Source organism: Scyliorhinus canicula, chromosome 3, assembly GCF_902713615.1.
Source record: "Scyliorhinus canicula chromosome 3, sScyCan1.1, whole genome shotgun sequence".
NCBI classification, from domain to species: Eukaryota; Metazoa; Chordata; class Chondrichthyes; order Carcharhiniformes; family Scyliorhinidae; genus Scyliorhinus; species Scyliorhinus canicula.
Genome location: NC_052148.1, coordinates 193,138,519 through 193,151,312, shown reverse-complemented (window position 1 = coordinate 193,151,312; position 12,794 = coordinate 193,138,519). Strand labels below are relative to the sequence as shown.

The window sequence follows — 12,794 nt, the reverse complement described above, 5'->3', positions numbered from 1 at the left end:
CTCCGGTGTGCAGCCGGATGCAGATAAGGTGTTGGCGATCGATTCTATGAAGACACCATAGGACAAGAAGGCGGTCCTCTGCTTCCTGGGGATGGTCAACTTCCTTGGGAAGTTTATCCCAACCTAGCATCTCACACCACAGCTCTCTGCGATCTTGTAAGGAAAACCACCGACTTCCAGTGGCTCCCCGCTCATGAACGAGAGTGGCGTGAACTCGGGGCGAAACTCACCAAGGCCCCGGTACTGGCATTCTTCGACCCTGCCAAGGAGACGAAGATCTCCACTGATGCGAGCCAGTCTGGCATTGGGGCAGTACTCCTCCACCGCGACGAATCCTCCTCCTGGGCCCCAGTCGCTTATAAATCTAGAGCCATTCTGCCTACTGAGCAACGCTATGCTCAAATCGAGAAAGAATGCCTGGGCCTCCTCACGGGGATTGACAAATTCCATTACTACATGTATGGGCTCCCTAAATTTACGGTCGAAACGGACCACAGGGCACTGGTCCACATCATACAGAAGGACCTCAACGATATGATGCCACACTTGCAACGCATCCTCCTCAAGCTCAGACACTATGATTTCGAACTGGTCTACACCCCGGGCAAGGAGCTCATTGTGGCCGATGCATTCTCTCGCTCCATCAACACGCCGTGCAAGCAGTCGGACTTTGTCTGCCAGATCGATGCCCATGTTGAGTTCTGCGCATCCAACTTTCTCGCCACTGACGAACGAGTCGTCCAGATTTGTTGTGAAACGGCCAAGGATCCTCTGCTACAACAAGTCATGCGCCATCTCACAGACGGGTGGCAAAAGGGCCAGTGCCCGCAATTCTACACATCCAGTCTCTATGGCGGGCGACAAATTCTGGTTGAACACATCAGGGGGAGGAAAAAGAGGACGGGGGAGAAGGGGTTGGGGGAGGGAAAGGCGTTGGGGGGAGGGAAAGGGGCTGGGGGGAGGGGGGAAAGGGGCTGGGGGAGGGGGGAAAAGGGCTTGGGGGGAGGGGAGAAGGGGCTGGGAGAGGGGGGAAAGGGGCTGGGGGGGGGGGGAGGATGGGGAAAACGTCTGTCTGGTGAGGTTTCGATCCACATCTATCTGAGCCAAGATTCCACATGTGACTCCAATAAGATTCGACATTAATTGTCCTCATTGCGCTCTGCGCACGCGCAATGAGAAGGGCGGCCTGTCAGAAGGGCGGTGCACGCTGGGTAACATTCACCTCAGTGGCCTGTGTTTTCTGTCTCCGCTTATGTAATATGGCGGTGACCGAATAAGGGTTGAAAAATCAGATAGCTTGAGTTAACAGACATATTGTTTCCCCACATCCAAGTGCACTTTTAAAATTAAAAACACCACAGCCACTTAAAGCATGCTGGCGGGGATTTAAGCTCGGATCTCGTCTTCCCCCGAAGGATATCGATGGCAGCGTGGCTGTGGCGCTGGAGCCGTTGGGGTCTCGCGGGGCGGCACAGTTTGAGCTGGGCGCCGCGTTCTGGAGCCTGGCGCCCGAGCCCGATGTCCCGGATGGGCGCTGCCAGGGGACTGTTGGAGGCCGCGCGCCGCCAGACGGCTCGAGCGCAGCCCAGGAGCCTGAGCAGCGGCTCGGCGGCGGTGCGAGAGCAGCAGCTGCTGACCGAAACACTGACCGAGTGGGAGAAGCGGCTGCTTGAGCGGCTGGTGGGTGGACTGCTGGGCGGACAGAGGGCCTGCCTGGCGGAGTCCATCACCATGGTGGAGTCGTCTGCCAAACACAAGAAGTTACTGGGTCAGCTGCTGCTGCAGAGAGTACTTACCTTCCAGAAGGAACGAGAGGGTCCGAATGGAAAGAAGCCGCTGTCCTTCAGAGTGGGTCAGTACCGCTCTCTGACTTTTAAAAACCCGCAGATCGTGCTGATATAAACATAGATTTGTGGTAAATCTTAGTAATTTGACTCATTGGGTTTGCACCCGTTATGAGTTCCAATCCAGCCTAATCCCACTTTCCAGCTCTTATTTCCTAACATGTAGGTTACCTACATTCCTTGCGCTGGTTTAGCTCACTCGGCTAAATCGCTGGCTTTTAAAGCAGACCAAGCAGGCCAGCAGCACGGTTCGATTCCCGTACCAGCCTCCCCGGACAGGCGCCGGAATGTGGCGACTAGGGGCTTGTCACACTAACTTCATTGAAGCCTACTCGTGACAATAAGCGATTTTCATTCATTTTCATTTTCATACCGCACTTCAACTGCATGGAACCATATAATTCGTACAGTGCAGAAGGATGCTATTTGGCCCATCGAGTCTGCACCTACCCGCTGAAAGAGTACCCCACCCAGGCCCACCTCCCTGCCCTTATCCCCATAACCCCACCTGACCTATACATCTTTTGACACTGAGGGGCCAATCCACCTAACCTGCATTTCTTTGGACTGTGGGAGGAAACTGGAGCACCGTGAGGAAACGCACGCAGACACGGGAAGAATATGCAAACACCCCACAGTCACTCAAGGTCGGAATTGAACCTGGGTCTCTACCGCTGTGAGGCAGCAGTGATAACCACTGGTATATGGTATATCAAATTAGGAAGTGTCAAACCCCTCCAGCTACCTCTCTCTTTAGAAATGTCCTACGAATCTGTGGGGTCTTGTCTGCCCAAATAAAGGAGAATACCGTTTTATTAACCCTACAAGAGATAGATTTGGGGAGAAAAACTGGGCAACACTGAAACAAAAACCTCAGGAGGATGTTAATTTTCAGTCTGCACCCTGCCCGCCAAGGTCAGTCAGTGAGAGGACATCCCACCTTTTCAGGTCAGCCTTGGGAGCTTTGGCTACTTAGTAGTTTTGGCTCCTTCTCGGGTATAAGCTGAATTTGGGCAAAAGGGAATACTTTCCAGTGAACCCCTTATAGGGGAGCTGATCTGAGGAAGTTGCCGTTTCGTCTGGCCAGTACTACCTTCTGTTGTCTGGGTGGCCCATGATTGGGCCTCTCTCAGCCAAAACTCCGAAGTAGCTTTATTATCTCCTCTACATTGGAAAGTGGCTATATGATAAACAGAAACAGATCATCTGCATATAAAGACAATCCAGGCTGCTTTCCAGCCCCCCCCACAACCGCCATCCCCTCCACCGAATGGACAACCGCCACACAATAGCCAGAGGCACAATTGCCTTGGCAAACAAAAGATGCAACAATGGACAGTCCTGCCTTGCACCCCTGTTCAATTGGAAGTAACCCGATCTCAGGGCACTCATGTACACACACATGGCAGGGGCCCTGTACAAGAGCATTGTCAACACCTTCGCCAACAATTTAGCATCAGCATTCAACAACAAATTGGGTCAGTACAACCCACACTCCGGAGGATCCTTATCCTTATTCAGTATCAGGGAAATCGATTCCTGCGCCAGTGTGTCTGGCAACAACCCCAGGCCAAGGAATCATTGAATATATCCAGCAACAGTTGGATCAACTGACCCGCAAACCTTTTATAAATTTGATAGGGAACTCATCCGAACCTGGAGCTTTACTCAACTGCATTAATCCAATACACTTCATAACCTCATCTGGGCCCATCATCACCCATCAGGGGCCCTTGTCCCCTGCTCCACCACTAGGAAAGACAACATGTCCAAAAACTGCACCATTGACAGTCTCTCTTCTGGAGGAATCTTGATCAAAGGCCTCAAATGTTGCATTAACCGTCCTTGGGGTGTAAACCAGCCTGTCTCTCCAACCCTCTATCTGCATTATCTCCTGGGAGGCAGCCTGCCCCCTCGGCTGGTGTGCTCAAAGATGACTGGCCGTCTCCCCGTATTAATAAAAGTCCCTCTCGAGCGCTGCAGCTGGTTCACCCGCCTTGCCCATTGAGAGCAGCTCAAAATCCATCTGCAGCTTCTTCATATTCGCCAATAATTCCAATGTCGGGACAGTGGAGTACTGGTGATCCACCTCAAGAATGAAATCCACCAACCTCTGTCTGTCCACCCTTCCAGATTTATCGTCATGTGCCTTGTCAGATATTATCTCCCTCCACCTCCAACAACTGCCTTCAGAGCTTTCCACAACGTGGAAGGCGAGACCACCTCCCTCCTATTGAACTCAATGTACTCCCGAATGGTGGAGGAAATACGCTTACAGAATCCCTTGTCTGCCAGCGATGCTGTGTCCAGTCTACACATGGGGTCACTGAGCAGGGCCCGGCTCCAACATCAGATCTACAAAATGCAGAGCATGATCTGAGATAACGATTAGTGAGCACCCCGCCCACTTCACCCCAGGAAGAAGAGACTACCCAGCACAAAGAAGTCAAACGGTAATAGACCCAATGGATGTGTGAGAAAAAATAAAATCCTTATCCCTTAGATACATAAATCTCCACTGGTCTGCCATCCATCTGCTCCATAACGACCAATATCGCCTTCGCTACCCTGATTAACATGGAAACGTAGGCCTTGACGTATCAAACTTAGGATCTAAGCTGTGATTGAAGTTCCGTCCTCCCAACAATTGGTTGATGTGAATCCAGATCCAGGATAGAAGCCAGCAACTTATTGATACATGGGATATAATTCCAGTTTAGTGCATTCACGTTGGCCGGTAGCACCGATGTGCCTGCCAAAGACCCGCTGATAATTATATACCTCCTGCCTTTGTCTGCCAATATTTTAGCAGCTGAAAAAGATACCCTCTTTTTTTTTTAGAACAGTACAGCACAGAACAGGCCCTTCGGCCCTCGATGTTGTGCCGAGCAATGATCACCCCACTCAAACTCACGTATCCACCCTATACCCGTAACCCAACAACTCCCCTTAACCTTACTTTTTAGGACACTACGGGCAATTTAGCATGGCCAATCCACCTAACCCGCACATCTTTGGACTGTGGGAGGAAACCGGAGCACCCGGAGGAAACCCACGCACACACGGGGAGGACGTGCAGACTCCGCACAGACAGTGACCCAGCCGGGAACCGAACCTGAGACCCTGGAGCTGTGAAGCATTGATGCTAACCACTATGCTACCGTGCTGCTCTTGTTCATCAACACTGCAGCCGCCCCCCAGCCCTACCATCGAAACCCAAATCAAAACCTGCCACACTCAGCCTTTCTGTAACCTAATTTGGTCCTTGATCCGCAAATGGGTCTCCTGTTAAAACACCACATCAGCCTTCAAACTTCTCAGGTGTGCAAACACCTGGACCATTCACTGGGCCGTTTAAGCCTCTTGCATTCCAAGTCAACCGGACAGGGAGCCTTCTCCCCCCCCCCCCCCCCCCCCCCCCCCCCCCCCCGCCCCAGAGTCAGCCATACCGCCATACCCATCTTGTGAGGTAATCCAGCTGCAATTTAGCAAGTGCCAATACCAGGCCCACCCAAGCTGGCCACTAAGCTCCCCATAAGATCAGAACAAATACAAATAATTTGTCACCGTCAGCAGTCTACCCCTCCTCACCCCATCTCCCAGCCATACCACAGCCCAATAAATAAACAAACCTCCAAAAGGAGAACACAGGCCCCTATCCCCCCCCCCCCACCCCAAACAAAACAAGAACAAAAAAACGTCATTACCTAAAAGAAAAACCCTAAAGTAGTGAGTTACAGATATCCCACTTCTCTGCTCCTGTTAATTAATGTTACAGCTCGCAGGGTGATCCCTCTACACAGGGTAAAACCAGAAAAATAATCATACCAACAACTCCCCCCCCCCCCCCCCCCCCCCCCCTCACATCCACAGTAGCACCGTGGTTAGCACTGTTGCGTCACAGCCCCAGGGAGGGACCCGGGTTCGATTCCTGGCTTGGGTCACTGTGCAGCGTCTGCACGTTCTCCCTAAGCCTGCGTGGGTTTCCTCCCACAAGTCCCGAGAGATGTGCTGTTAGGTGAATTGGACATTCTGAATTCTCCCTCAGTGTACCAGAATAGGCATCGGAGTGTGGCGACTAGTGGATTTTCACAGTAACTTCATTGCAGTGTTAATGTAAGCCTACCTGTGACTCTAATAAATATTATTATTAATATAAAAAAATAGAGTGAAAAATAACATCAACATCCAACCTACAAACAACCCAAAAAATATAAACTCCAAGCTTACCCAGAAAGCCCCCCAGCAAATCCGCATAACCATGTCCCCTCACCCAAAATACAAAAATCCCACAATAAATACAAATACAAATGCACCTAACAATTCGCACATTAGTTTACCCGCAGTCCATGTTCCATTTAAAAAAATATTTTTATTCAAGGCATTTTCAATTTATATAAGTAAGAAGTCTTACAACACCAGGTTAAAGTCCAACATGTTTGTTTCAAACACTAGCTTTCGGAGCACTGCTCCTTCCTCAGGTGAATGAAGAGGTATGTTCCAGAAACATATATGTCGACAAATTCAAAGATGCCAGGCAATGCTCAGAATGCAAGCATTAGCAAGTGATTAAATCTTTACAGATCCAGAGATAGTGGTAACCCCAGGTTTAAGAGGTGTGAATTGTCTCAAGCCAGGACAGTTGGTAGGATTTTGCAAGCCCAGGCCAGATGGTGGGGGATGAATGTAATGCGACATGAATCCCAGGTCCTGGTTGAGGCAGCACTCGTGTGCGGAACTTGGCTATAAGTTTCTGCTCGGCGATTCTGCGTTGTTGCGCGTCCTGAAGGCCGCCTTGGAGAACGCTTACCCGGAGATCAGAGGCTGAATGCCCTTGACTGCTGACGTGTTCCCTGACTGGAAGGCAACATTCCTGCCTGGTGATTGTCGCGCGATGTCCATTCATTCATTGTTGCAGCGTCTGCATGGTCTCGCCAATGTACCACGCTTCGGGACATCCTTTCCTGCAGCGTCTGAGGTAGACAACGTTGGCCAAGTCGCTCGAGTCTTATTGAATTCTTTGAGGAGGTGACCAAGCATGTGGATGAAGGTAAAGCAGTGGATGTAGTGCACATGGATTTTAGTAAGGCATTTGATAAGGTTCCCCATGGTAGGCTTATGCAGAAAGTAAGGAGGCATGGATCGTGGGAAATTTGGCCAGTTGGATAACGAACTGGCTAACCGATAGAAGTCAGAGAGTGGTGGTGGATGGCAAATATTCAGCCTGGGGCCCAGTTACCAGTGGCGTACCGCAGGGATCAGTTCTGGGTCCTCTGCTGTTTGTGATTTTCATTAATGACTTAGATGTGGGAGTTGAAGGGTGGGTCAGTAAATTTTCAGACGATACGAAGATTGGTGGAGTTGTGGATAGTGAGGAGGGCTGTTGTCGGCTGCAGAGACATAGATAGGATGCAGAGCTGGGCTGAGAAGTGGCAGATGGAGTTTAACCCTGAAAAGTGTGAGGTTGTCCATTTTGGAAGGACAAATATGAATGCAGAATACAGGGTTAACGGTAGGGTTCTTGGCAATGTGGAGGAGCAGAGAGATCTTGGGGTCTATGTTCATAGATCTTTGAAAGTTGCCACTCAAGTGGATAGAGCTGTGAAGAACGCCCATGGTGTGGTAGCGTTCATTAGCAGAGGGATTGAATTTAAGAGCCGTGAGGTGATGATGCAGCTGTACAAAACCTTGGTACGGCCACATTTGGAGTACTGTGTGCAGTTCTGGTCGCCTCATTTTAGGAAGGATGTGGAAGCTTTGGAAAAGGTGCAAAGGAGATTTACCAGGATGTTGCCTGGAATGGAGAGTAGGTCTTACGAAGAAAGGTTGAGGGTTCTAGGCCTTTTCTCATTAGAACGGAGAAGGATGAGGGGCGACTTGATAGAGGTTTATAAGATGATCAGGGGAATAGATAGAGTAGACAGTCAGAGACTTTTTCCCTGGGAGGAACAAACCATTACAAGTGGACATAAATTGAAGGTGAATGGTGGAAGATATAGGGGGGGATGTCAGAGGTAGGTTCTTTACCCAGAGAGTAGTGGAGGCATGGAATGCACTGCCAGTGGAAGTAGTTGAGTCGGAAACATTAGGGACCTTCAAGTGGCTATTGGATAGGTACATGGATTACGGTAGAATGATGGAGTGTAGATTAATTTGTTCTTAAGGGCAGCACGGTAGCATTGTGGATAGCACAATTCGATTCCGGCTTGGGTCATTGTCTGAGCGGAGTCTGCACATCCTCCACGTGTGTGCGGGGGTTTCCTCCGGGTGCTCCGGTTTCCTCCCACAGTCCAAAGATGTGCAGGTTTGGTGGATTGGCCATGATAAATTGCCCTTAGTGTTGGGTGGGATTGCTGGGTTATGGAGATAGGGTGGAGGTGTTGACCTTTGGTAGTGTGCTCTTTCCAAGATCCGGTGCAAACTCGATGGGCTGAATGGCCTCCTTCTGCACTGTAAATTCTATGATAATCTATGATTAATCTGGGACAAAGGTTCGGCACAACACCGTGGGCCGAAGGGCCTGTTCTGTGCTGTATTTTTCTATGTTCATTGTTGTATGAGTATGTACCGCGTACCTGGTGGGTGGTGTTCTCACGTGTAATGGTGGTATCCATGTCGATGATCTGGCACGTCTTGCAGAGATTGCCATGGCAGGGTTGTGTGGTGTTGTGGTCACTGTTCTGAAGGCTTGGTAGTTTACTGTAAACAATGGTTTGTTTGAGATTGCGCGGTTGTTTGAAGGCAAGTAGTGGGGGTGTGGGGATGACCTTGGCAAGATGTTCAACTTCATCGATGACGTGTTGAAGGCTGTGAAGAAGATGTCGTAGTTTCTCCGCTCCAGGAAAGTACTGGACGACGAAGGGTACTCGAAGTGTCCCGTGTTTGTCTTCTGAGGAGGTTGATGCGGTTTTTTGCTGTGGCGCGTTGGAACTGTCGATCGATGAGTCGAGCGCCGTATCCCGTTCGTATGAGGGCATCTTTCAGCGCCTGTAGATGTCTGTTACGCTCCTCGTCGTCTGAGCAGATCCTGTGTATACAGAGGGCTTGTCCATAGGGGATGACTTCTTTAATGTGTTTAGGGTGGAAGCTGGAGAAGTGGAGCATCATTAGGTTATCAATTTATATAAAATCACAGGAAACATTTATCTTGATATACTTGCTACAATGCAAAATAAACCCTCCGTTCCCTTGAACGCCATGCATGCCCCACTTTATAATTATAATGTAAAACAAAGATAACCCGTAACATCCTTAAAGAAGATGATAACCAACCTCCACCTCAAGAAGAACCTGTCCACTGGCTCCCTAAAGGCAAATTTTATCTTTTCCAGGTGTAGGAATTCCACCAGCTCACTCTCCTACCCTGTAACCTTGGGTAGCTCCGGAACCCGCCACTCTAACAAGACCTGCCTCCGGGCTATCAGGGAGGCAAAGGCCAACATGTCTGCCTCTCCCGCCAGCTGCACTCCTGGATCCTCTGACACCCTGCATATCGCCACCCACAAGCTCGGGGCTATCTTCATCCCACAAATCTCCCTTCACCAACTTTGGGCAAGACCAAAACACACAAGTTTTGTTTGCTGGCTCTCTTGAAAACCGCCAAATTTATCCTTCACCTCTTGTGAAAAAAATGACTCATCAGTGACACTGTCATGTGCACTCTGTGCACCACTTTGATTTGAATTAGGCTTAATCTTGCACATGAGGAGGTCGAATTTATCCTCCTCAGGGCCTCGCTCCATACCCTCGCTTCAAATATTCCCCCAACGAGCTCCTCCCACTTCCATTTACTGAGGCCCTTTCCCTCTCCATTAATTTCCCATAGATATTGGAAAGCCTACCCTCCCCAATCTCATTCTCAGACACAGTCTTTTCAAGCAACGATGGGGGTGGCAACCTCAAACATTGCCAGCTCCTTCCTCACAAAGTCCCTAATTTGCAAATACCGAAACTCATTACCCCATGGCAACTCAAACTTCTCCACCAACTCAGCAAATCTGCCCTCCTCCCCTCCTGCTCCCACACCCTGAATGTTGAGTCCAACCCTGCTGGAATAAATGTATGATTGTCACAAATCGGCACCTACAGCAACATGCCTTCAATCTTAGAATGTTGCCTGCACTGATTCCAGATTCTGAGCGATGCAACCACCACCAGGCTCATGGCGTATTTAGCTGATGAGAATGGAAGAGGTGGGAAAACCAGTGCCCTCAAACACGTCGCCCTATATGAAACGTCCTCCATCCACCCCCACACTGACCCTTCCTCCACGACCCACTTTCGAACCCTCTGCATGCATGCCACCCAGTAATAATTCAACAAATCTGGCAAAGCCAGCCCTCCCCTCCACCTGTCCCTCTCTAGCAACATTCTCCTAACCCCCCCATATAAGATCAAAAATAAACCTATTTAACCGTTGAAAAAAATATTTGGACACAAAAACCAGGAGATTCTGAAAAACAAACAGAAACTTCAGTGGAACCATCATCTTCACTGTCTGGACTCCTGCCAGCAATAGCGGAAGAACATCCCATCTCGTGAAGTCTTCCTTCATCCCCTCTACCAAATTGCTAAATTCAATATATGTAACTGAGCCCGACTATGCGCCACCCTTATTCCCAGATATCGAAAATACGTCTTGACCAGCTGAAATAGCAACATCACCAAACCCATTCCCACATCCGAGCATTGACCAGGAACACCTCGCTCGTTTGAACATTAAAAAATGTTTTTTAGAGTAGCCAATTATTTTTTTCCAATAACGGGGCAATTTAGCTGGGCCAATTCACCTAACCTGCACATCTTTGGGTTGTGGGGGTGAAACCCACGCAGGCACGGGGAAACGTGCAAACTCCACACAGTGACCCAGAGCCGGGATTCGAACCTGGGTCCTCAGCGCCACAGTCCCAGTGCTAACCACTGCACCACGTGATGCCCTTTTCCCCACATTAAGCACATTATAATCTGAAAACAACCCAAACACTGTCAGTACCCCCATAATCCTATTCATATTATCCACCGAGTCTGTGACATACACACACGTAGAAGGCCTCAAACACTGAGGGGAAGGACGGAGAGGTTCTACAAGTCATGGGCATTATTCATTATGCACTTTCATACACTCCATTCACTACCCGGCTCTGACCACCCTGCTCCTCGAACCCCTTATTTGCCCAATCTCCCTTGCTGCCGTCTACTGCCTCAGCTGGTGCGCGAGTAGCCTACTGGCCCTCCTCCCTGTGCTCGTAAAATGCCCCTCTAACCTGTTGCAACTGCCCCATGCCTTCCCCATAGACAAAAGCTTAACTCCATCTGGAGCTTCTTCCTCTCTTTCAACAACCCCTCTTTGGGGGCTGCCGAGCACCTCCGATCCACTACTAAAATGGCCTCCACCAACCTCTGCCTTTCCAACCGCTCCATCATATCTCTATGCATCTTGATCAAAATACGCTCCACCCTAATTACTGCCTTCAGCACCTCCCATGGAGGCAGAAATCTCCTCACTTTTATTAAACTCAACATTGTTGTGTATAGCCACCGATAACCTCTCACACGCCCCCTTATCGGCCAAAAATGCCAGGTCCAGCCTCCACTGCAATCGCTGGGAACCCCCCCCCCCCCTTTTCTACACACAAGTCCATGAAATGCGGCGCATGGCCGACACCACAATCGCCGAGTACTCCACCCCAACAACCCCGCCAACAACGTCTTGTCCATAACAGAGAAACCGATTTGGGAAAACACTGGATGCACATGCGAGAAGAATGAATATTCCTTCTCCCTCAGTTGCCCAAATTGCCATGGGTCCACTCTCCCAATTTGCTCTATAAACCCCAACAATTTTCTTGCCATTGCCTACACCTTCAAGGATTTTGGGCATGACCGATCCAGCCTAGGATCAAGAGCCATGTTAAAATCCCATCCCCCGTTCATCAACTGAATTTACACCCACCAACAATAAACAATAATCAGCAACAAATATGTCAATCCCCATAACAATAACAACGATCCCATCCTCCCACCAACCCCCAAACATCAGCCCGCATATTTACATAAACAAATGACAAAAAGGAATCAGGGATTACCCATAGTCATCCTTAATACACACAGCCTCCCTCCCCCAACCCTCCCACCCATTCCCCCAACTAATGTTTGATGTTATCCAGTTCTTGAAAGTGCATAATGAATAATGCCCATGACTTGTAGAACCTCTCCGTCCTTCCCCTCAGTTTAAACTTAACCTTCTCAAGGGTCAGGTATTCCAACAGGTCCCCCCGCCATGCCAGGGCACAGGGTGGAGAGGCTACTCTCCATCCCAGCAGGATCTGCCTTCAGGCGATCAACGAGGCGAAGGCTACAACATCTGCCTCTGCACCCGTTACCAACCCTGGTTGGTCCGACACCCCGAATGTGGCCTCCCGGGGACCCGGGTCCAGTTTCACGTGCACCACCTTGGAAATTACCCTAAAAACCTCCTTCCAGTAATCCTTGAGCTTTGGGCAGGACCAAAACATATGAATGTGATTAGCCCCCCCCCACCCCCGCAACGCTCAAACACATCTTCTACTCTTTCAAAGAATTGGCTCATCCTCGCCCTCGTGAGGTGTGCTCTGTATACCACCTTCAGCTGTATCAGCCCAAACTCGCACATGAGGTGGAGGCATTTACTCTCCGGAGTACCTCACACCAGACCCCCTCCTCTATAACCTCTCCCAACTCTTCCTCCCACTTTGCTTTGATCCCTTCCACAGGTGCCTTATCCTCTTCCAAAATAGCTCCGTACACTGCTGACACTACCCTCTTTTCCAGTCCCCTTGTCGCCAGCACCTCCTCCAGCAATGTGGAGGCCGGTTCCTCCAGGAAGCAGTTTCTCCTTCCTGGCAAAATCTCGAACCTGCATATCTCTAAACATTTCTCCCTGCTCCAGCCCATACTTCGCTTCCAACTCTC

The 12,794-nt window shown here is 49.8% G+C and overlaps 1 protein-coding gene and 1 long non-coding RNA gene across 5 annotated transcripts in view; one reads left to right on the top strand and one right to left on the bottom strand.

The window, feature by feature from the left end:
• LOC119963196 overlaps positions 1-1,310 on the bottom strand; it is a 52,881-nt gene extending 51,571 nt beyond the window's left edge. For both annotated transcript variants that reach the window (XR_005460050.1, XR_005460049.1), the window contains exon 1: positions 1,223-1,310. This is a non-coding gene — a long non-coding RNA (uncharacterized LOC119963196). The remainder of the gene's footprint in view (positions 1-1,222) is intronic.
• Positions 1,311-1,399: 89 nt separating this feature from the next.
• The window catches only part of mmaa (metabolism of cobalamin associated A), an 88,666-nt gene continuing 77,271 nt past the window's right edge, over positions 1,400-12,794 (top strand). For all 3 annotated transcript variants that reach the window (XM_038791935.1, XM_038791936.1, XM_038791934.1), the window contains exon 1: positions 1,400-1,852. In XM_038791935.1, coding sequence (XP_038647863.1) covers positions 1,423-1,852 — 430 coding nt within the window. In that variant the 5' untranslated portion in view covers positions 1,400-1,422. The remainder of the gene's footprint in view (positions 1,853-12,794) is intronic.